General features: G+C 42.0%; 1 protein-coding gene across 18 annotated transcripts in view; it reads left to right on the forward strand.

Annotated features, from left to right (window-relative positions):
- LOC134351841 (focal adhesion kinase 1) overlaps nt 1-23,732 on the forward strand; it is a 522,413-nt gene that overhangs the window by 444,447 nt on the left and 54,234 nt on the right. For 9 of the 18 annotated variants that reach the window (XM_063058747.1, XM_063058688.1, XM_063058677.1 and 6 more), the window contains 3 exons: nt 7,082-7,193; nt 19,903-19,989; nt 23,260-23,403. In XM_063058747.1, coding sequence (XP_062914817.1) covers nt 7,082-7,193; nt 19,903-19,989; nt 23,260-23,403 — 343 coding nt within the window. The remainder of the gene's footprint in view (nt 1-7,081; nt 7,194-19,902; nt 19,990-23,259; nt 23,404-23,732) is intronic. The other 9 variants (XM_063058792.1, XM_063058783.1, XM_063058649.1 and 6 more) reach the window with 2 other exon arrangements.

A 23,732-nucleotide genomic window follows, 5' to 3' on the forward strand; every position in this document is an offset into this window, starting at 1 on the left:
ATGTACCCTTAATATACAAACGCCTTCAAACGCCTGGCATTCATAGCAAGAGGATTTGAGTACAGGAGCAGGGAGGTACTACTGCAGTTGACAAGGCCTTGGTGAGATCACACCTGGAGTATTGTGTGCAGTTTTGGTCCCCAAATCTGAGGAAAGACATCCTTGCCATAGAGGGAGTACAAAGAAGGTTCACCAGATTGTTTCCTGGGATGGTAGGACTTTCATATGATGAAAGACTGGATCGACTAGGCTTATACTCGTTGGAATTTAGAAGATTGAGGGGGGATCTTATTGAAACATATAAAATCCTAAAGGGATTGGACAGGCTAGATGCAGGAAGATTGTTCCCAATGTTGGGGAAGTCCAGAACGAGGGGTCACAGTTTGAGGATAAAGGGGAAGCCTTTTAGGACCGAGATGAGGAAAAACTTCTTCACACAGAGAGTGGTGAATCTGTGGAATTCTCTGCCACAGGAAACAGTTGAGGCCAGTCCATTGGCTATATTTAAGAAGGAGTTAGATATGACCCTTGTGGCTAAAGGGATCAGGGGGTATGGGGGGAAGGCTGGTACAGGGTTCTGAGTTGGATGATCAGGCTTGAAGGGCCGAATGGCCTAGTCCTGCACCTATTTTCTATGTTTCTATGCCCACCAACTGTTTAATTAGTAACTTAATAATATGAAATTATAACAAAGTAAATAATAATTATTGTAATAATTACAACTGAAGTCTCAGGGTGCGGGACGGGGGGCTTTCCCTGCCTCTCTGGGTAATGTCTGCCCTGCAACGTTTGATTTGGGGATGAGTTTCCACAGGTACATCAGGTGGGTCCTCAGCACCGATGACAGGCTTATCTGTGGGCGAGGCTGATGTGGTCACATCAGGAGTGTTTGCTTCTATGTCCGGGGAGTCAGGGCAAGATATTGTTGTATTTTTCACCTGACCATTCAGGATTTGATCCACATGACGTGCTTCTATGTCATGGGAGTCCAGGCAAGGCGGTGTTGAGTTTTTCACCTGAGCATCCAGGATTTGATCCACATGATGTCTCCATACATTCTCTCCCACCTGTAATCTATACATCAGTGGCCCACCTATGGCGGAAGTTACACCCGGCTGCCACTTTTCAGTCCAGTAATCCTGTGCAAGAACTGACTGTCCCACATTGAAGCTCTGTGTTGACTTAGCATTCAAGTGTTTGAACAGTCTGTTCTCTACGTTCCACTGTACATTTGGCTTGAGAAGTTCCATGCGGGACCTCAGGTTCCTGTTCAGAAACATCATCGCTGGAGTCTGGTTAGTGGTTGCATGTACTGCATTACGATAGGCAAGGAGGAAGCTGTCTACCTTGTGTTGTAGTGGTTGATTTTCACTGTCCCTTGCCTTGAGACCTTTCTTGAATGTCTGTTCAAATCTTTCTGCCAAGCCATTTGCGGATGGATGGTAAGAAGCTGATGTAAAGTGCTTGATTCCATTGTTCTTCACAAAACTTTCGAATTCTTCAGACACAAATTGTCATCCATTGTCTGTGCAGATTTGCTGTGGTATGCCATTCCTGACGAACATGGTCCTCAGCACTGTAATAACCTTTTCCGATGTGGTTGTCTTCATTTTGATGAGCTCTGGCCGTTTGGAATGTGCATCAACGGCGATTAAAAAGATAAGAGTCCATGAATGGTCCAGCAAAGTCAATGTGCACTCGCTGCCATGGTGATGAGGGCCACACCCACGGATGGAGAGGGGCTTGTGGTGGTGTGTTCTGGATCTTTTGACATCCAGAGCAGTTCTTGGTCACGTCCTCAATTTGTTTATCGATTCCTGGCCACCACACATAGGCATGGCAAGACCTTTCATCTTCACTGTACCCAGGTGCCCCTTGTGCAGTTCCTCCAGCACTCTGGTGCGTAGCTTGGGAGGAATCACAACTCGTGAACCACACATTAGTGTTCCCCGACACACTGACAACTGCTCCTTCTTGGCTGAGAAGGCTGGAAACAACAGTGTGTTACCCCACACTGGCCACCCCTTTACCGTGATGTCATACACTTTTGACAATGTAGGGTCATTGCGTGTTTCTCTTTCAATGAGGCTGTTTGTTACTGGTAATTGTTCAACTATTGTTGTGTGAAAGACCTCTGCAGAATCCATTTGCGTAGTTACCTCGGAAGTGGGCAGTGGTAAACATGACAAACCATCTGTGTTGCCCTGTTGCTTGGTCACCTTGTGTTCGATGTTGTACCTGTGACCTCCTAAGAAAAGGGACCATCTCTGTAGCCTTTGTGCTATCATCACTGGAACGCCTTTTCTTGGATTGAAGATTGACATGACCGGCTGATGGTCAGTCAACAGAGTGAACTTTTGGCCATACAGGTAGTGACTAAATTTCTTGACTCCCCACACAAGGCTTAGGGCCTCTCTGTCAATCCTTGCATAGTTGCGTTCAGCTGAAGTTAGCATTCTTGAGCAAAGGCTATTGGTCTTTCAGAGCCATCAGGAAACTTGTGCAGTAACACAGCTCCTATCCCATGGGGCGAGGCATCACAAACTAGTCGGATAGGTAAGGAGGAGTCAAAGTACACGAGCACTCCATCTGAAGTTATGAGTCTTTTAGTTTCTTGAAACACTTTCTCACAGCTCTCAGTCCACTTCCATTGTGTCCCTGCCTGTTAATAATGCATTTAGTGGGTGTAGGACTGTGGATAGGTTAGGCAAGAACTTATGGTGGTAGTTCACTAGACCAAGACATGCTCTCAGCTGAGACACATTTTCAGGTGGTGGTGCCTTAAGCACCACTTCTATCTTGTCTTGAGACATGTGTAAGCCATCCTTGTTGATCACATGCCCACAGTATGAAATTTCCTTTTTGAAAAACTCACATTTCTGTCGATTAGCTCTGGGCCCATATTCTCATAACCTGGTGAGCACTTGTTTTAGGTTAGAAAGAAGTTCGTCGTCATCTTTGCCAGTGACAATGATGTCATCCAGGTAACTGAGTCCCTGGAATCCCCTGAAGAACCTGGTCCATTGCAGGCGCTGGTGCTATCCCAAACACCAACCTGTTGTACTGGTAAAGTCCTTTGTGTGTTTTTATTGTCAGGTATTTCTTCGATGCTTCCTCGATTTCCATTTGAAGGTAAGCCTGGGTCAAATCAATTTTTGAATAAAGTTTCCCTCCTGATAGGGAAGCAAAAATGTCCTCAATACGAGGTAGAGGATACTGTACTGTGCGGAGAACTGGGTTAACAGTCACTGTAAAGTCACCACATAAGCACACCTTGCTTGGTTTTCCTGCTTTTGTGCTGGAGGTTTTCTTCATCACCGGAACAATAGGCGTGGCCCATTCACTCCAATCCACCTTTAACAGGACCCCAGTCTGCTCCAGATTTTTCAGCTCTGCCTCTACTGTAGGATGGATTGCATATGGCACTGGCCTGGCTTTGTGAAATTTTGGACATGCATTTTCCTCAATCTTAATCTTTGCTTTCATGCCCCGAAGTGTTCCTGTTCCTTTCATGAACACTTCCTCAGAATCAGCAAGTATTTGCAACAGTCTCTTAGATGTAGCTTTGCTGCCCTCCTTTGCTGACACATTTAGTGCCTTGATGGTGTGCCAATCCAACTGAATTTTCCTGAGCCATTCACGTTCCAGCAACGGTGGTCCTCCATTTTTCAGTACATAGAGGTTCAGTTGCTGTGTTTTACCTCCGTGGGTCACTGTCACTTTCATTTTGCCTTCGGTATGCACTTTCTGTCCTGTGTAAGTCTTTAGCAGTAGTTTAGTTCGTTTCAGAGGTATGTGTGAAAACAGTGGTTTTTAGTCGCTTACAGAGATTACTGTTAAGGTTGAACCTGTGCCCAACTCCATTTTCAGTTTCACGCCTGCCACTTGTGGAGTGATCCATATTACTCTTCGATCATCTGTCTCTTCCACACTGTGGAGTGGCAGACAAGACAATTCACTTTTGTCTGAGTCATTTTCATCAGAATTGCTTTCTTTCATTTTGTGCACATTGTTGTACTTTCCTTTCTGGGGTTTCTTGTTTCTCTGTATTTTGCCCTTTTCCAGCTTGCCAGTGTGGCCCTGTTTAGCACAGTTTCGGCATCCTTTATCTTTAAACCAACAACCACCAGGGTCATGTTACCTGTTCCCACAACGGTAACATTTCTTTCCTTTATTTCTGCACAGTGACATTTTATTCGTAGCATATTCCAGAGATTTTTGTTGTATCTCTGAAGCACCTCATGTGGCTGTTTCTAATGATATTGAGATGTTTAGTGCTTTCTCAAATGTAAAGCCTTTTTCACACAGGAGCTTCTTTTGTGTAGTTTCACAGTACATACCGCACACTAACCTATCCCTCAATGTGCCTGATCGACCGGCTCCAAATTGACAATGTTCTGATAATTAGCGCAATTCAGCACAATATTCAGAAATGCTTTCATTTTTGCTCTGATTCCGTTTATGGAATTTAAATCTTTCAGCAATGACCAACGGTTTGGGGTTTAAATGCTGTTGGAGAGAGTCTACTATTTGTCCGCTGGCTTTTCAGGAGTTAACAAACTCCGTTATTGAGCATGCGGTATATTTTTGTGCCCGTTACACTAAGGCTACATCCACACCAGACCAGATAAATCTGTAACCGAAACTTTTTCTTTTCATTTTGACCCTCCGTCCACACTGAAACGGCGTTTTCCTCCCCCGAAAACGGAGCTTTTCTAAAACGCTCTCCAGAGTGTTTAAATCTGAAAACGCCGGTTGGCCGTTGTAGTGTGTACGGGGTAACCGGCTAATTTTAAAACCTCTGTCATGACGTGTCAGAACAAATGGTGGCGGCAGCACGGCATTTCATTGTTTTCTTGAACACAACCTCCAACACCACAACAACAATATCTGACAATAGATGTGTAACATCCTATCGTAACATTGTATGGAAATACAAGATAACACTGATGCAGACATGTTTTATACATTTAACAAGGTGCTTTATTAACGTATTGCTTATGCAAACATTCAATAGATGCAATTTTCACTTTTGCCCAGTAACAAGCCTTATCGCATTTAGTTGTAGCTGTCATCCCTTTCATCGGTGAAGAGACTATGGCTGTAGGAAATGTTTCTGGACAAACGCGCACCAAGTCTTTCGTTTGGCAATTTCCTTTTAAGTTTTTCTAGTCTGTAACTGGACAAACGCACACCAAGTATACCGTTCCCTGTTTGCTTGTTTTCTGTGTGTCCTGCGCATGCCCAGTAGGAGGAGATTCGCCCAAATATCCATTTAACGTGGACAGAGGTATTTTCAAAAACGCCTAGTGTGGACGCCTGTCGTTTTTACGCGAAACCGGCGTTTTCAAAATTATCCTGGCTAGTGTGAACGTAGCCTTAGGCTGACTTTCTTTTCTGCGTTTAAGGTCGTTAGCATCATAAGGTAATTCTGTTCTTTCACTATAATTTGCCCAGTCTTCAATGCCATTATCAGATGCTATAATGGTTCCAATTAACTCCATCCTTGTTGTGTTAATTTATCCTTGTTATGTAAATTTAGCCCCAGTCCCTTGTTTTCCTTTTGACTCACGTGACCTTTTTTTTGCTAGGGTCACGAGCGTACTCTGGCTAGATGTGTGCGTCGCTCCTTTTTTTTTATCCCCCTTCTGAGGCAGGCAGCCCCTCAGCCCTGGGGTTCAGCGCCAGCTGTGGTCTCACTTGGACGCACCACGGCTCCGACTGTGTCTTTTAGTCTCCCGATGTTCCCGACTCCGGCTGAACTCCTGCTGCTTTTCGGACTCGCGACCTTGCTCTCTTCTTCTGATGTCGTTATCACTTATAACATGGCATTCATTAACCTCGTTGCCAATTTGTTGTGTATGTGGCTGTTTACACAACAATAATAAAAACACTAGAGACTGGAGCTAAGTTAACAGGAGCTTTTACTTACGGAACCCAAACTGAACACGCATATACCGATCAATATGCGCCTAATAGCGCATGCTCAATAACGTGTTACTACAAGATAAAATAGTCCCATATTATACAGTAGGCTATATGGTACACCTTGGTATCAAGGCTTCCATTCCAGATTTGGGTTCCAAGGTAGCCAGTGAGAAATGTTGGAACAGTTGGGGGTCCGAGAGAAGGAACAGGTGAAGCCTGACTGGGTTGGTGCTTGGTCTTAAAGATGGTGCTCCTAACATTTTAATGTGCTCCCAGTAGATGGACTTGAAGTTCTTAATACTATACCACCCTCAAAGCTCCTGCTGCATTTTGAGCAGTCACTGACTATGAATTCCAGCCTTTTATGAGCAATGAAAATCCACATACATAATATGTTGTCAGTGATAGCACACCCATTGGGAAATCTTCCATATTCGGGCAATAAAGTCTGTGACAAAAGCTTGCATCCACTTCAGTAAGCACATTTTCAAGGTCAAAATCTATCAGTGAATCTTTTTAAAAAGAGTATGGATGAAGCCTAATTTGAACAAAAAGAACTATGGGAGTTTTCAGGAGATGCATAATAAATGGCTGATAGAGCAAATACTGATGCAGTGATATTGAAACCCTTGCCCACAGTCTGAATTCTTTTTCTAATTTTTCCTCCTTTGAAGTGCTCTAAAACTTCCTTTCATTTCTTGTGACATTACCTTGATTTGGGGCCCCATTTTTATCTTCTGACAGTTTTGTGAAAGGATTTAGGTATTTTTTGAATGCACAGTGGTGCAGCAAGTAGAACTGCTGCCACACAGCTCCAGCAACCCACATCTCAATAATATGTTGCTAATGTAATTTATTGTATCCAATTAACCTTAATGAAGCTAGGTATAGAGAAATCAGAAGAAGAGGCATGTGAGAGAGTGTTTTGCTGGGAAGTAGTAGGGGGAATGGGGTTGATGGGTGGTAAGATTGCTCTGAATGGCCACCTTTGGTGGACTTCGGCCACTTTGGTCTGTCAAACCCCATTGCTCTATACATGTTTGAAAGAAGACATGTTTTGAACTGTTGGCATTTTCCTCAGTTATTGATATCAAGTTATTGTTAAAAGCAGTTTGTTTTTCTGATTATAGTTGAAATACATTTTCCCTTTCAGTACAATATTGGAAGAAGAGAAAATGCAGCAAGAAGAACGAATGAGAATGGAGCAGAGGCGGCAGATCACAGTTTCCTGGGATTCTGGTGGATCAGATGAAGCCCCGCCAAAGGTACAGGCTTGGCTATTTTAAAATACCTGATCAGTATTGTGTACCAGTATTCTGGTATTGTTTAATTCCAGGTTTAACATAGTGCAGCTTTTCAAATACAGTGGTCTCTATGGCTGTATGACTATGACTCCTATTAACTGTTTTGATGTATAAACATGAAATAATTTAAATGTAAATTTGTATGTGCTACTATTTCACATATAATTTTTGCAATACTAGTGACTTCAGGTTTGGTTATGTGCATAATTTTGAATGATTCAGTTGTATATCTCACATGCTGTTTGCTTAGGTTTGGATTGAGAACAGTGGCTAAGAGATGTGTATTGTATTCAACATAATGAAATTTCCCCAGGTATCAATCAGATTATCAAACAAATTTGACCTAAAGCCCTGATGTTAACGTAGGTGGCTTAAAGATTTGATTAAATGAATACGTTTGATGGAGTATTTTAAAAGTGAGAAGAGAAGTCAGAGAATTCATGGGGCAGGCTCTAGAGCTAAGGACTTTGATAGCAAAGGAAGGCACCTTTAAGCTATTAAACACCTTTAATAGCTAATGGCATGCTGGCTTTCATAACAAGGGGAATTGAGTATAAGAGCAAAGAGGTCCTTCTGCAGCTGTACAGGGCCCTGGTGAGACCATACCTGGAATACTGTGTGCAGTTTTGGTCTCCAAATTTGAGGAAGGACATTCTTGCTATTGAGGGAGTGCAGCGTAGGTTCACAAGGTTAATTCCCGGGATGGTGGGACTGTCATATGTCGAAAGATTGGAGCGACTGGGCTTGTATACTCTGGAATTTAGAAGGCTGAGAGGGGATCTTACTGAAACATATAAGATTATTAAGGGATTGGACACGCTGGAGGCAGGAAGCATGTTCCCGCTGATGGGTGAGTCCAGAACCAGAGGCCACAGTTTAAGAATTAGGGATAGGCCATTTAGAACGGAGTTGAGGAAAAACTTTTTCACCCAGAGAGTAGTGGGTATATGGAATGCTCTGCCCCAGAAGGCTGTGGAGGCCAAGTCTCTGGATGCTTTCAAGAAAGAGATGGATAGAGCTCTTAAAGATAGCGGAATCAAAGGTTATGGGGATAAGGCAGGAACTGGATACTGATTGTGGATGATCAGCCATGAACACAGTGAATGGCAGTGCTGGCTCAAAGGACCGAATGGCCTACTCCTGCACCTATTGTGTATTGTCTATTTACTAATCATTAACTGAATAAACTGGGGTATGTGAAAGGCAACATACATCAAAGTTGCTGGTGAACGCAGCAGGCCAAGCAGCATCTATAGGAAGAGGCGCAGTCGACGTTTCAGGCCGAGACCCTTCGTCAGGACTAACTGAAGGAAGAGTGAGTAAGGGATTTGAAAGCTGGAGGGGGAGGGGGAGATGCAAAATGATAGGAGAAGACAGGAGGGGGAGGGATAGAGCCGAGAGCTGGACAGGTGATAGGCAAAAGGGGATACGAGAGGATCATGGGACAGGAGGCCTAGGGAGAAAGACGGGGGGGGGGGTGACCCAGAGGATGGGCAAGAGATATATTCAGAGGGACAGAGGGAGAAAAAGGAGAGTGAGAGAAAGAATGTGTGCATAAAAATGAGTAACAGCTGGGGTACGAGGGGGAGGTGGGGCCTAGCGGAAGTTAGAGAAGTCAATGTTCATGCCATCAGGTTGGAGGCTACCCAGACGGAATATAAGGTGTTGTTCCTCCAACCTGAGTGTGGCTTCATCTTTACAGCAGAGGAGGCCGTGGATAGACATGTCAGAATGGGAATGGGATGTGGAATTAAAATGTGTGGCCACTGGGAGATCCTGCTTTCTCTGGCGGACAGAGCGTAGATGTTCAGCAAAGCGGTATCCCAGTCTGCGTCGGGTCTCACCAATATATAAAAGGCCACATCGGGAGCACCGGACGCAGTATATCACCCCAGTCGACTCACAGGTGAAGTGATGCCTCACCTGGAAGGACTGTTTGGGGCCCTGAATGGTGGTAAGGGAGGAAGTGTAAGGGCATGTGTAGCACTTGTTCCGCTTACACGGATAAGTGCCAGGAGGGAGATCAGTAGGGAGGGATGGGGGGGACGAATGGACAAACTCCCTTGTCCATTCGTCCCCCCCATCCCTCCCTACTGATCTCCCTCCTGGCACTTATCCGTGTAAGCGGAACAAGTGCTACACATGCCCTTACACTTCCTCCCTTACCACCATTCAGGGCCCCAAACAGTCCTTCCAGGTGAGGCATCACTTCACCTGTGAGTCGACTGGGGTGATATACTGCGTCCGGTGCTCCCGATGTGGCCTTTTATATATTGGTGAGACCCGACGCAGACTGGGAGACCGCTTTGCTGAACATCTACGCTCTGTCCGCCAGAGAAAGCAGGATCTCCCAGTGGCCACACATTTTAATTCCACATCCCATTCCCATTCTGACATGTCTATCCACGGCCTCCTCTACTGTAAAGATGAAGCCACACTCAGGTTGGAGGAACAACACCTTATATTCCGTCTGGGTAGCCTCCAACCTGATGGCATGAACATTGACTTCTCTAACTTCCGCTAGGCCCCACCTCCCCCTCGTACCCCAGCTGTTACTCATTTTTATGCACACATTCTTTCTCTCACTCTCCTTTTTCTCCCTCTGTCCCTCTGAATATACCTCTTGCCCATCCTCTGGGTCACCCCCCCCCCGTCTTTCTCCCTAGGCCTCCTGTCCCATGATCCTCTCGTATCCCCTTTTGCCTATCACCTGTCCAGCTCTCGGCTCTATCCCTCCCCCTCCTGTCTTCTCCTATCATTTTGCATCTCCCCCTCCCCCTCCAGCTTTCAAATCCCTTACTCACTCTTCCTTCAGTTAGTCCTGACGAAGGGTCTCGGCCTGAAACGTCGACTGCGCCTCTTCCTATAGATGCTGCTTGGCCTGCTGCGTTCACCAGCAACTTTGATGTATGTTGCTTGAATTTCCAGCATCTGCAGAATTCCTGTTGTTATGTGAAAGGCAAAATGTGTATAGATCATGGAAGATTGAAAAACAGTAAGTCCTAGACATTCAGCCCAGAAACAAGACATTTTGCCTACCATGCTCCTATTGATCATCGTGTATTCACCTATACTGGGGATTTCCAGCCTGGGGTCCACGGACCCTTTGGTTCATGGTCAGGGTCCGTTGCATAATAAAGGTTAGAAACTCCTGGTCTATACCGATCTAATTTTCAGCACATGGCCCTTAGGCTTCTTTATCTTTAGTGCTCATATAAATACAGATCCTCCCCAGGGTTCAATTCCTGTAAGCAGTATGAAACCTAAACAATTTGGAACCGGGTTCCCACTTAATAAAAAAAATGCCTGCAGCCTCACAGTGGCTGGCAGGTTCAACCACCATTCTCCCAAATGCACAAGCATATGTACAAATTGTGCATTAGCTAAGGGAGGACCTGTACAACCCCTCAGGTGGTATCATTCCATAAAGACCTTCAGATTGGTAACATTGAGGCTCATGAACTTAAAAGATAACCTGCAGCATGAATAGAAAATTGATATATATACAGTGGCATGCAAAAGTTTGGGCACCCCTGGTCAAAATTTCTGTTACTGTGGATAGTTAAGCGAGTAAAAGATGAACTGATTTCCAAAACGCATGAAGTTAAAGATGACATATTTCTTTAGTATTTTAAAGCAAGAAAACTTTTTTGATTTCCATCTTTTACAGTTTGAAAATAACAAAAAAGAAAAAGGGCCTGAAGCAAAAGTTTGGGCACCCTGCATGGCAGTACTTAGTAACACCCCCATGGCAAGTATCACAACTTGTTTTTTGTAGCCAGCTAAGAGTCTTTCAATTCTTGTTTGGGAGCTTCTCGTCCATTCTTCCTTGCAAAAGGCTTCTAGTTCTGTGAGATTCTTGGGCCGTCTTGCTCTTTTGAGGTCTATCCACAGATTCTCGATGATGATTAGGTCAGGGGACTGTGAGGGCCATGGCAAAACCTTCAGCTTGCACCTCTTGAGGTAGTCCATTGTGGACTTTGAGGTGTGTTTAGGTTTGTTATCCTGTTGTAGAAGCCATCTTCTTTTCATCTTCAGCTTTTTTACAGACGGTGTGATGTTTGCTTCCAGAATTTGCTGGTATTTAATTGAATTCATTCTTACCTCTACCAGTGAAATGTTCCCCGTGCCACTGGCTGCAGCACAAGCCCAAAGCATGATTGATCCAACCCCGTGCTTAACAGCTGGAGAGGGGTTCTTCTCATGAAATTCTACACCCTTTTTTCTCCAAACATACCTTTGCTCATTGCGGCCCAAAAGTTTTATTTTAACTTCATCAGTTCACAGGACTTGTTTCCAAAATGCATCAGGCTTGTTTAGATGTTCCTTTGAACCTTCTGAATAGAACAAGAATTGAAAGACTCTTAGCTGTCTACAAAAAGCGTTCACAAGCTGTGATACTTGCCAAAGGTGGTGTTACTAAGTACTGCCATGCAGGGTGCCCAAACTTTTGCTTCGGGCCCTTTTGCTTTTTTGTTATTTTATTTATATAGCAAATAGAGAGCTACTTTGTCCTTGTTCTAGTGATTTAGACATGGATCGGCAGAATAACATTCTCATGTTTGTGGATAACATAAAACATGAAAATGCAATAATGGACTGCAAGAAGACATGCACTTGTTGAATAGACAGACAAGAGATAGGTAAAATTTAAAATGAGTGTGAGTGAAACAATGTTTCAGAAATAACAGAGTACAAGAAGACTAAATATCATTGTACCTGTACATCCTATAGAACTGGGCGACCAGGGTGTGCATGTGCCTAATTCCTTGAAAGTGGAAGGACTTGTTGATAGGTGTTTGTGAATAAATCCAAAGAGACATTTCAGATTTTTTTTGCATGTTTTATGTATTAAATCTTCATGACTGGCTTGTTTGGGCAGAAATGAGGTCATTCCGTTAGATCAGAATTTGGAGTATTTGATAGATAATGTAATTTCAGATTATGCAACCAAAGTGCCCAATTCAAATCAGGTGAGCTTGATATTACCTTCACACAGCAATATTTCATTAGCTGCAGTAAAGCCAGTATTAGTTTTAGATTTATTTGCATTGTCTTCTGATGTAATAGTAAAACCATTTATTGAACAAAAATTCTAAACTGAACTAACAGATAAATGCAACTACAAGTTCATCACACATCTATCTGTGCTTTTACTTATACAAAGCAAGATAATTTTAATGCAGTTCCAATGTGGCAAAGTCACTAGCGTTTCAATGGGTATATCTTTTATAGACCTGGGTGGTTGTGATTTTTCTGTGATTGTAATTTGCAGTTTTATGTATTGAAAAGCTTAGCATTTTATCATCAGAGTAAGAAAATGTGACACATGATGTGGATGTGAAGGTGAAGTGCAGGCCCTTCTATTTACTGAGGGAGTTCACTGATATTGTGATTGTGGCTGCATACCCTTCGCTAATGCCGGGGACGTGATGTGTGAGCTCTACAGCACCATCAGTGATTTGCAAACCACACACCTCAATGGTTTCTTCGTTGTTGCTAGCGATTTCAACCATGCTAACTTAATAACAGTCCTGCCTAAGTTCTCTCAGCATGTTGAGATGAAAGCACATTAGACCTAGTTTATATCAGCATCCCTGGTGCATACAAAATGCTCCCAGTCCTCACTTTGGACCACTTATCTGTGATGCTAATTCATGTACACCAACCATTGATTAAATGAGTTAAACCAGATCAAAGGGAGATGAAAATCTGGCCAGAAGGAGCAACCTCAGCATTGTGGGACTGCTTTGAAAACACAGGCTGGAGCATGTTAAGGGGGCAACTAGCCACAACCAGCACATTAACATCAATGAATTTGTGAGATCTGTGACAGTTACATAGAGCAGTGTATTGAGGACGTCACTATTATTCAACACATCCATGTCAGGGCATATCTGAAGCCATGGCTGACAGCAGAGGTCCAGGCACTGCTGAGATATCGAGATGCTGCCTTCACATTGGAGGCTAGAACAGCTCTCAAGTCAGCAAGAGCTGCACTTTCCCATGCCAACAGGAAGGCAAAATGGGATTATACAAGGAGAATATACAGCTGTTTCTGTGACACCAGAGTCGTGGACGCATGTAGCAGGGCATTCAGACCATAAAGGACCACAAGTCCTCCCTGAGCATCAATAACAGTGATGCCTCCCTTCCCGATAGGCTGAATGTCTTTTACGCTCGGTTTGAGGCCAGAACTATGAGCTGGTGAGGAATGGCACTCTATCTGGCTGAAGTTGCTGTGAGGAAGACCCTAGCCAGGATCAACCCTCGTAAAGCTGCAGGGCCTAGTAATGTACCTAGACAGGTGCTGAGGGACTGTGCAGCCCAGTTAACAGACATCTTCAACAGCTCTCTGGAACCATCCACTGCCCCACAGGCTTCAAGGCGGCCACCATCGTTCCGATGCCCAAGAGGACAACAGTAACTAGCCTCAACGTCTACCATCTAGTGGCGCTGACCTCAACAATAATGAAGTGCTTTGACTGGCTGGTTATGGAGCAGATTAAATCCCACTTTTCCTGCTACATTGTGCCCTTTCCAGTTCTCTTATTGCTTAACTCAATCTATCAATGATGCCATAACCTCTGGACTTCAATCCATCCTGTCTGACCTGGAAAATCGTGTCTCATATGCCTGGATGCTGTTTACTGACTTCAGCTCAGCATTTAATATAATCATCCCTCAGAAACTGGTGGGTAAACTATCTTCATTGGGTCTCAACTCCTTTCTCTGTAACTGGATCCCCAGACAGAAAGGCCACAGTCAGTCCATGTTGACAGAAGCTTCTCTCACTCCATCACGCTGAATATTGGCTCTCCCCAAGCTGTGTGCTCAATTTGCCACTGTTCATGGACTGTCGCATGACTATACTGCTAGATCCAGTACATACTGAATTATCAAGTGTGCAAATGACACAACATTGCCTGGCCTCATCAACAATGACAATGAAATGCCATACTGGCAGGAGGTGGAGAAGGTGATAGAGATGATTGTTGACCTTAGAAAGGTGCAGGCTGACCATTCCTCATTGCACATACACCGCTTCTCCATGAAGAGAGTTAGGAGCATCAAGACTCTTGAAGTGCACATAATGGACATTCTTACCTGCTCCCTCAACATCACCTCTTTGGTCAAGAAAGCACAGCAGCATCTCCACTTCCTGAAAAGACTGGGCAAGAGAGGCTCCCCACGCCCCATTCTAAGCAATTTTTAAAGGAGCACCATCAAGAGTGTCCTGACCAGATGCTTCACTGTCTGATATGAGAATTGCAAGGCACCTGACTGCAAGTCCCTAGAAAGGATTGCAAGGACTGCTGAGAGGGTCATCAAGGTCTCTCTTCCAACCGTCAGTGATATTTATCAAGAGTGCTGCGTACACAAGGCCTTTAGTGTTGTCAATGATCCCACCCATCCATCAAACAATCTCTTGCCCCCCGACCCACCAGATATCATAGCATTAGGACAAGAACTGTTAGGATGGGAAACAGCTTCTTCCCCCAGGCCATAAGACAACTGAACTCCCTGCAACCACCCAGGTCTCATCATGCATAAATTACCAGTAGTGTTATATTGTTTACTCCTTTAACATGCCATAAATACACCTTATTATTTTTTTAAATTATAGGTGGTAATATTACTTAGTGTTATGTGTCTGAGTTTAGTTACAGTATATGGACTGTGTTGTGCACCTTAGTCTGAGGAACGTAGCTTCATTTGGCAGTGTATAATTGAATGACAATAAACTGAACTTGAACATTGTGTTAATTTCGTCCAGAATTGTATAGTTTAAATATGATTTGAAAATCAGAAGTAACAACTCAAGTAAAAATGTAAACAGAAGAAATTCTGCAGATGCTAATCCAAACCAACACACGCAAGATGCTGGAGGGACTCGGCCGGTCAGACAGTATCCACGGAAATGAACAAACAGTCAGCATTTCAAACCGAATCTCTTCTTTAGGACTAGAAAGGAAGGGGAAGCTGCCAGAATAAAAAGTTGTGGGGAGGGAAAGAAGGATAGCTATAAGATAATAGGTAAAGTGGGTGGGGAAGTAAGTTAAAGGGCTGGAGAGGAAGGAATCTGATAGGAGAGGAGAGTGAACCATAAGAGAAAGGACAGGAGGAGGGGCATTGGGGGGAGGTAATAAGCAAGTGAAAAAAGGTAAGAGGTCAGGGAGGAATAGAAGAAGTGTGGGGGGGGATTTTTTTTACCAGAAGGAGAAATCAATATTCATGCCATCAGGTTGGAGGCAGCTATGGACCCAACATATAATGGAAATGGGAATTAAAATGTTAGGCCACAGGGAAATTTCGCTTTTGGTGGATGGAGTGGAGGTGCTCGACAAAGCGGTCCCCCAATTTATGGTGGGGCTTGCCTATGGAGAGGAGGTCCCTTCAGGAGCACTGAGCACAATAGATAACGCCAGCAGATTTGCAGGTGAAGTGTGGAAAGATTGTTTGGGGCCCTGGATGGAGATGAACGATCAGGGGTAGCACTTCTACTTGCAGGAATAAGTGCTGGGGGGGAGATTAGTGGGGAGAGATGAATGGACAATGGAATCCCTGCAGAAAGCGGTGTGAAAGGCAGAGGTAAAGATTTTTTTGGTGGTAAGATGCTTTTGGAAATGGCGGAAGTTGCAGAGAATGATGTGTTGGATGCAGAGGTTGATGAGGTAGTATGTAAGGACAAGAGAACTCTATCACTGTTAAAGTGGCGGGAAGATGGGTTGAGCACTGTTATCCAAGAAATGGAGGAGATGCAGGTGAGGGCAGTATTAATGGTGGAAGCTCAGGTAAAAATTGAGTAAGCTGTTTATAAATTTCATACTGGGTGTCTAGGATCTCATTTGCAATTTCATTAGTCATTGGTAAAGATTGTAAGAGTAATGCATTTTTACTTTACTAATTTATGCTGTTCTGCTACTTTAATCTGCTTTGTGTGTCTGTCTGCAGTTAGCCCCTTGGCCATCTTTGCAACACAGTTTTAGCTTGGACAGTCTTTCCTTTCCTGATTTCTCCCAGCACAACACCAAGTTTTGCTTAAGTCTAGAACAGACATCAGTTTATAAGCATCCATTCTGTGCATCAACGTCAGATAGGTATTTTACTATACAACCTCAGCCCAGGCCTTCTGTGCCCCCTTCAGTTTATGGACTAGGGGCATGTACCTTTCCATTTTGACAGGCTGAACATAAATCTGTAGTGATAACTGATGTCTGAAGAATGGAGAAGAGACCAAGTAGAAATAATGTTTAGGAATCTTTGTACAAAGGAATATAGCATCTTTTTTGTCATAAAGTTCATAATGAATATCAATTAACAAAATGGTGAAAGACAGTTGATAATTTATGAAGTATTTTAAATTTTACATCAGCCATATTAGGTAGGAATAATGTTTTTGATTATCTTTATAATTCAATGCTACTAGTTCAAGAAAAGTCACCATTTGTGTTTACTTTTCTCTTTTAACTGAGAAAACAGGTGTATATGCAGAGGTGAGAATAATTAAATTCCTACTATTATAGACCTATCACTAACTTTACTAATTTAACCTCTCTATACTACTTACATCAGCTACTTTTTTTTAACTGGTACATTGTACTGGCTTACTTTCACCTCAGAAAACCAATTTTCCTTCACCACTTTTTATGAGGTAGTATTTTTGTTGGTGTTAATTGGTGATCTGAAATCAGGAGCTTACCATGTCAGGAAATTGAGAGCAAGTTCATTTTATAACACTCTGACACAATACTATCAGAACACCCTTTTTTTTACTGGTAGAGTTCTCTTAAAAATATATTACAGCTACAACTTTAAGGCAGGATTTGTGTCAATCCCTGATTAACATGTGGATCTCCTCTGTTGACCACATTATTTGTTCATTATTTGAAATTATTTTAGTAGTGTTAGTGGTAATTATCACTCACATAACTACAGCAAAGTAACCACAATTGTTGGATGCTAAATTTAGAAATCACAAAACGTTGGTGTGAAAAGTGTTAAAGTATTGCACTTTACAGAAGCTGGTGAGGAGGCAAACTGTTTTAACACCAAAAAAAAGTCTTAATTGTAATTAATTTTTGTACATAGAATCTGTTAATACTCAAAGGGGATCACCAATGTTTTCATTTGTGATATTGCTGTAGAAAGTTTAACCACTTGATAAATTTGCCTTAAATTGTCTTTCTTTGAGTAACATCTTTTTCTTTGAGTGAAATGGAGGAACTAATGTTTAATATAACCTAGCATTTCAGTTATGGTGCTCCCTTTGACACAGAATTTGTTACTTTTCATTCATCATTTAGTTTATTTTGTATTATAGATCTATCAGGTTCCTGTTTGAAGAAATCATGTTTTAATATGTGCAATTTCATGATTTTCTTACCAGTATCAAAGCTACTAATGGAATATAAAATTGGCCCTGCTTTACTGTAAAAAGCATGTGTAGCATATAGAGAAAAAAAGCTCTATTATACCATATATAGTATGAATACTGACTGTAGTTCATGATTGTGTGATTTTTATCTGAAAGCATCATAAATACATATATGAATATTTTAAAGGAAAAGTTGAGCATTGCAATCTCTGCTCTTAAATTCCATTAGCAAAAATTTCTTTTATTTTTAAACATTGCCCTCAACCTGTATATGTTATCAGTGAATGTAGCCTGTGTAGAATCAACTGATTTTAGCTAAGAGACTATTATGCTATTGGAATTGACCTTTGTAGCTCTTGCTCAAGGAATTTAGAGGGATGGAAATCAGTTAAATTTCCTATCCGATGTTCTTTACAGTATGGTGCAGTGTGAGAAGGATGGACCCTGCCATGATTACCCATTATCAAGTTCCCTGTCATGATTGAGCCATTTTGTGGTTTACGTCAAAGTTGTATCAAAAATACTTCTGAATTTTATTACTAAAGACTGAAGCAGTAGAAGACTGATGAGAAAACCGTGCGAATTTTGTCTAAAAGCCAACAGTCTAATCAAAAATTCCCAAGTTCCCAGAAAAAAAATACTGACCAAAATCAGATCTCCAAAGGACTATCTATTCAAACATAACTGCTGTTTAAAATTGTAGTAAGACTATATTTGGAGTATTGCATGCAGTTCTGTTCATTGCATTTTAGGAAGGTTGTTAAGGCTTTGGCAAGGGTGCAGAAGAGGTTCACCAAGATGTGAAAGTTGTGACCTGTATAGCAATAAGGAGAGGTTGAATAAAGTTGGAATACTTTCTCTAGAGCTGATGGGGACAACGTGATCAAAGTATATAAAACTATGAGGGATAGATAGGGTAAGTAATCAGTCTTCCTGACTTAGAGTAGAAATGTCAAATACTGAAGCCATAGCATTGAGGTGCAGGGGAGAGTGTTTAAAGGAGATTAATAAGGCAGGTCTCTTTACCCAGAGTGGAATCTGCTGCAGTGGGAGGTGGTGGGAGCAGTACAACAGTAATTTTATTGCAAAGGGTATTTGGATGGGTATATGGACAGGGAGGGAATAGAAGGATATGGACCTTGTGCAGGCAGGTCGAATTGGTTAGATTAGCATGGTTAGCACAGACATGGTTGGCCAAAGGTCTGTTCCTGTACTGTTACATGTAAGTGGCTTTTTAATAACTTTGAGGCCGACAACACAAAAATAGGCCCTTTTGCCAAACAAGTCTGTGCTGATCATTAAACATTCATCTGAGCCTATGCTAATCTAATTTTATTCTCCAATCTATTCCAAACACTTTGTTTTGTTGAAAATCCAGATCTATCTAATTGGAGCTGAGAAGGTTAAGGGATTATTGATAAAGATGTTAAAATCAAGGATTGTTGAGGTCAAATGGCTAAAGGGAAATTTCATGTCAAAAGTACTAGCAACTATGACACAGAAGAACCAACGCAAAGGTGGCAAGCAAATTCTGTAATAACTTCAAAGATGAATTATATAAGTACTTGAAGGGGAAAAAGAGAAGTGAAATTTATTGGAAAGGTCCTTCAAAGACCTTTCTTTTAAAAGGAGGGGCCAAGTGCTACTGTATCAATCTGTTAACCAACATTTTTTTAGGTAGAGAAAAGAAATGCTATTCAGGAAAGCTACTTGTAATATGTCTTGGTTTCATGGTATATCAAAATATACCTTGTTAGATTGAGTAGCAATGCATTCTTAAGCTTGCCAAAAGAAACTACCATCATGTGCATGACTTTAAAACATATAATTATTTTATTAAATTTGCTTTAAACAGATTGCATGTTTTCCTTTTTATGCTTCAGGAGAGTCCAAATATAACACTTGAAAAGGTTTTTTTTTAATGAACAATGAATTATTACTGCATTTCATAGAATTAAATATACTTTATTTGCTAATTAATTGCAGAGATTGGCATCTCAATTTTTGCTCTTATCGCTTAACTGTCATGAATGAAAAATTGACATAAATAATGCATCATTTTAAAGTTGTACAGATGTTATTTATACAACTTAACATGAAGCCATGTAAGCCAAGCAGTACAATATTCAAACTGGATATATCAAAATCTATGTCCTGTCTGCATTACTGAGATAAACAATTTTCTTTCATACTTTGTGCACACATCTGTACAGTACAGTTACTTAGCCCTACAATTATTGATATTATTTGCGGTGTATTCCAACTGATGTTTGTTCATTTCTTCTACAATAGCCCAGTCGACCTGGCTACCCAAGCCCAAGGTCCAGTGATGGGATTTTCCCCAGTCCTCAGCATATGGTGCAACACAATCATTATCAGGTAAATAACAGATGTCATAAATTATTTCAAATGCAAGATAACTCATGTCAAATAGAACAATACTGAATTTGAAACTTGTCCCTCTCAGTTAATTAACTCATTATTGCAAAACATCATTACTGCCCTACACCCTGGACTGTTTTCAGTGAGAGTGAAGATGACCAAACTAAACGAATTGAAGATTGCATAGTCTCAATATCAGTTATATTGTGGAAATACATGAAAAGGAATTCTAGATTTCCCCAAAATTTATATCACTGAACTGAACACAGGCTATTACAAAAACAACAGGAATTCTGCAGATGCTGGAAATTCAAGCAACTTTGATGTATGTTACAGGTTATTACAGTAGTATTTCTTTTTCTATTAGTTGTTCTGGTATATTAACTTTGACCCTGAGCCCAGAGAATAAGGAACAGGTAGATTTTCCATGTGTGTTACATTCTCTTTCCATGTGCTTATATTTATATCGTGATTTTCTTGCAGCCGAGTAAACGTTAGAACATTGCTATTAAGTTCTATAATTGCTTCCTCCGTGATTCCCTTATCTTTCGTCCCTCTTCACTAATCTCCCTCCCACCACTTAACCTTGAAAGCAGCCCAAATACTACACCTGCCCATTCACCTCCTCCTTCACCTCATTCTAGGCCCCAAACAATGCTTCCAGGTGAAGAAGCATTTCACCTGCAAATCTTCTGGGGTTGTCTATTGTGTCCAGTTTTCCCGATGCGGCCTTCTCTACATTGGTAAGTCCAATCGTGAATTGGAGGACCCCTTCGTCAAGCACCTCCGCTCCATCTGCCAAATGCAGAACTTCCCAGAGGCCAAACATTTTAATTCTGATTCACATTCCAGTTCCAACATGTCAGTCCATGGCCTCCTCTTGTGCCACATTGAGGCCACTCTCAGGGTGGAGGAGCAACACCTTATATTCCATCTAGGTAGCCTCCAACCTGATGGCATGAATATCAACATAGCAGTAAAAAATGTTTTCCCAAACACTTTTCTTCTATTCCCCACTCTGGCCTCTTACCTCTTCTTACCTATCACCTTCCTGTGGATCCTCACCTCCTTCCCTTTCTCCTATGGTTCACTCTCCTCTTTAGCAGATTCCTTCCTCTCCAGCCCTTTTACCTTTCCTGCCCACCTCACTTCACCTATCACCTTCTAGCTATCCTCCTCCCCCCTCCCCTCACCTTTTCATTCTGGTGTCTTCTCCCTTCCTTTCCAGTCCTGAAGAAGGATCTCAGCCTGAAACATTGACGGTTATTCATTTGCATCAATGTTCCCTGACCTTAAAAATTTGAAATAAAGACAAAGTGCTAGAAATACACTATAGATCAAGTGTTAGGTCTCTCAGTGGGTGAGCATTTCACCCACAGTGAGGTGGGGGGTGGTTATTATGATGTTATTAAGCAGGAACTTGAGAGCATAACTCAAGAACAGATGTTCTCATGAAAATACACAACAGAGATGTGGAGGTTGTTTAGGGAGTACTTACATGGGGTTCTGGATATATTTGTCCTATTGAGGTAGGGAAAGGATGGTAGGGTGAGGGAACTAATAGTTGAACTAAGAGCATCTTGTGAAATGACAGAAAAAAATTTCTAAAGGTTTAGGAAGCAAGGTAGGTCATATCTTAGGTGCCTGATAGAGCTCTTTGATAATTAGACAAAGCACATCGATGAAGGTAGAGCAGTGGATGTGGTGAATATGGATTTTGGTAAAGCATTTGATGAAGGTTCCCCACGTTAAGCTCAATCAGAAAGTCAGGAGGCATGGGATCCAGGGAAACTTGGCTGTATGGATTCAGAATTGGCTTGCCTACAGAAGACAGAAGGTGGTGTAGATGGAGGGTTTACTGCGTGGAGGTCAGTGACATTTTCTGGGATTCCTGATCTTTGTGGTTTTTATAAATGGCTTGGATAATGAAGCAGAAGGGTGAGTTAATAAGTTTGCAGATGACACGAAGGTTGATGATGTTGTGGATAGTTTCGAAGATTCCCGTAGCTTGCAACAGGATATTGACAAGATGCAAAGCTGGGCTGAGAAGTGGCAAATAGAGTTCAACCTGAAAAGTTGTGAAGTGATTCACTTGGGAAGGTCAAATTTGACGGTAGAATTCAAGTTCAAGTTTAATTTTCCATTCAACCATAAACAGGTACACAGCTAAACGAAATAATATTCCTCCTAGTCCAAGGTGCAAAGCCCAGAACATACAATCACACACAGCAGAGATATTTACAATAGCATATACTGTCTCAAAATAATATTAGCAGAAGTTTCTGAGTGACATGGCCTGAAGATTGATTCATCCTGGAACAAGCACACAGCAGTCCCTCATCCTGCGCTGAGTCAACCACAGATGAAGGCAATCCAGCTTGTCTACAAGGGAGCAAACACCGAAGGGTAGCACTGACGGGAGAGCGGCTTAATACATGGTTAATGGCAGAATTCTTAGTGGTGTGAAGGAACAGCTGGATCTTGGCTATGTGACCATAGAGCCCTTAAAGTTGCCACAGAAGTTAATATGGTGGCTAAGAAGGTACATGGTGTTGGCCTTCATTTTTCGGGCGATTGAGTTCAAGAGACATGAGGTAATGTTGCAGCTCCATAAAACCCTGGTTAGACCACGCTTGGAGTATTGTGTTCAATTGTAATCACCTCATAGGAAGAATGTGGATGCTTTAGAGAGGATGCAGAGGAGATTTCCACGATGCTGTCTGGATTATAGAGCATGTCTTGTGACAATAGGTTGAATGAGCTAGGGCTGTTTGGGGAGCAAAGAAGAATGAGAAGTGACTTGATAGAGGTGTACAAGATGATAAGAGACATAGATCGAGTGGACAGTCAGAGACCTTTTACCAAGGCGGAAATTTCTAACATGTGAGGGCGTAATTTAATGGTGCTTGGAGGAAAAGTATAGGGGGGATGTCAGAGTTAAGATTTTATACAGAGAGTGGTGGTTGCATGGAAAGCGCTGCCACGAGTGGTGGTGGAGACAGATATGTTACAAGTATGTAAGAGACTCTTTGACAGCCACATGGAGGGCAATGATATTGATCTTAGAGTTGGTTGAAAGGCCAGCACAATACTGTGAGTGGAAGAGTCAACTTTGCTGTAGTGTTCTATCCAGGTCAAGCAACATCCATAGAGAGAAAGCAGTTCATTTTACAGAATTAGCTGTTGAATGGTATGCTAAGTAGTCATTGTTTAGAAATTGTTCTCTTTGCCCCTTTTACATTTCATTATTCTAAGTATGTTTTGTAGCAGGTTTCTGGATATACTGGTTCACATGGAATTTCACCCATGCCTGGAAGTATTTATTCTGCTCAGGCTGGTGTATTGGATGCTCATGATTCCTGGAATCACCATAGGCCTCAGGATATTCCAATATGGCCACAAAATCTGGAGGTAAATTAAATACTGTACATGAGTCAGTATTTGATGTTTGGGGAGATCTGATTGAAAACTATCAAATATTGAAAGACCTAGAGTACTGTGCAAAAGTGTTAAGTACCCTAGATTTTTTTATGTGGTTGTAGATGATATGGCCTCCACTGAGCCCTGATCTCAACATCATCAAGGCTGTATGGGATTACCTGGAGAGACAGAAGCAAGCCAAAATCTGCAGAACTTGACAAGATCTCTAAGATGCTTGGAACAATCTACTAGCTGATTTTCTTATAAAACTGCATATCAGTATACCTTAGAAAATTGATGCAGTTTTAAAGGCAAAGGAT

The sequence above is a fragment of the Mobula hypostoma genome, chromosome 1, assembly GCF_963921235.1.
Source record: "Mobula hypostoma chromosome 1, sMobHyp1.1, whole genome shotgun sequence".
NCBI classification, from domain to species: Eukaryota; Metazoa; Chordata; class Chondrichthyes; order Myliobatiformes; family Myliobatidae; genus Mobula; species Mobula hypostoma.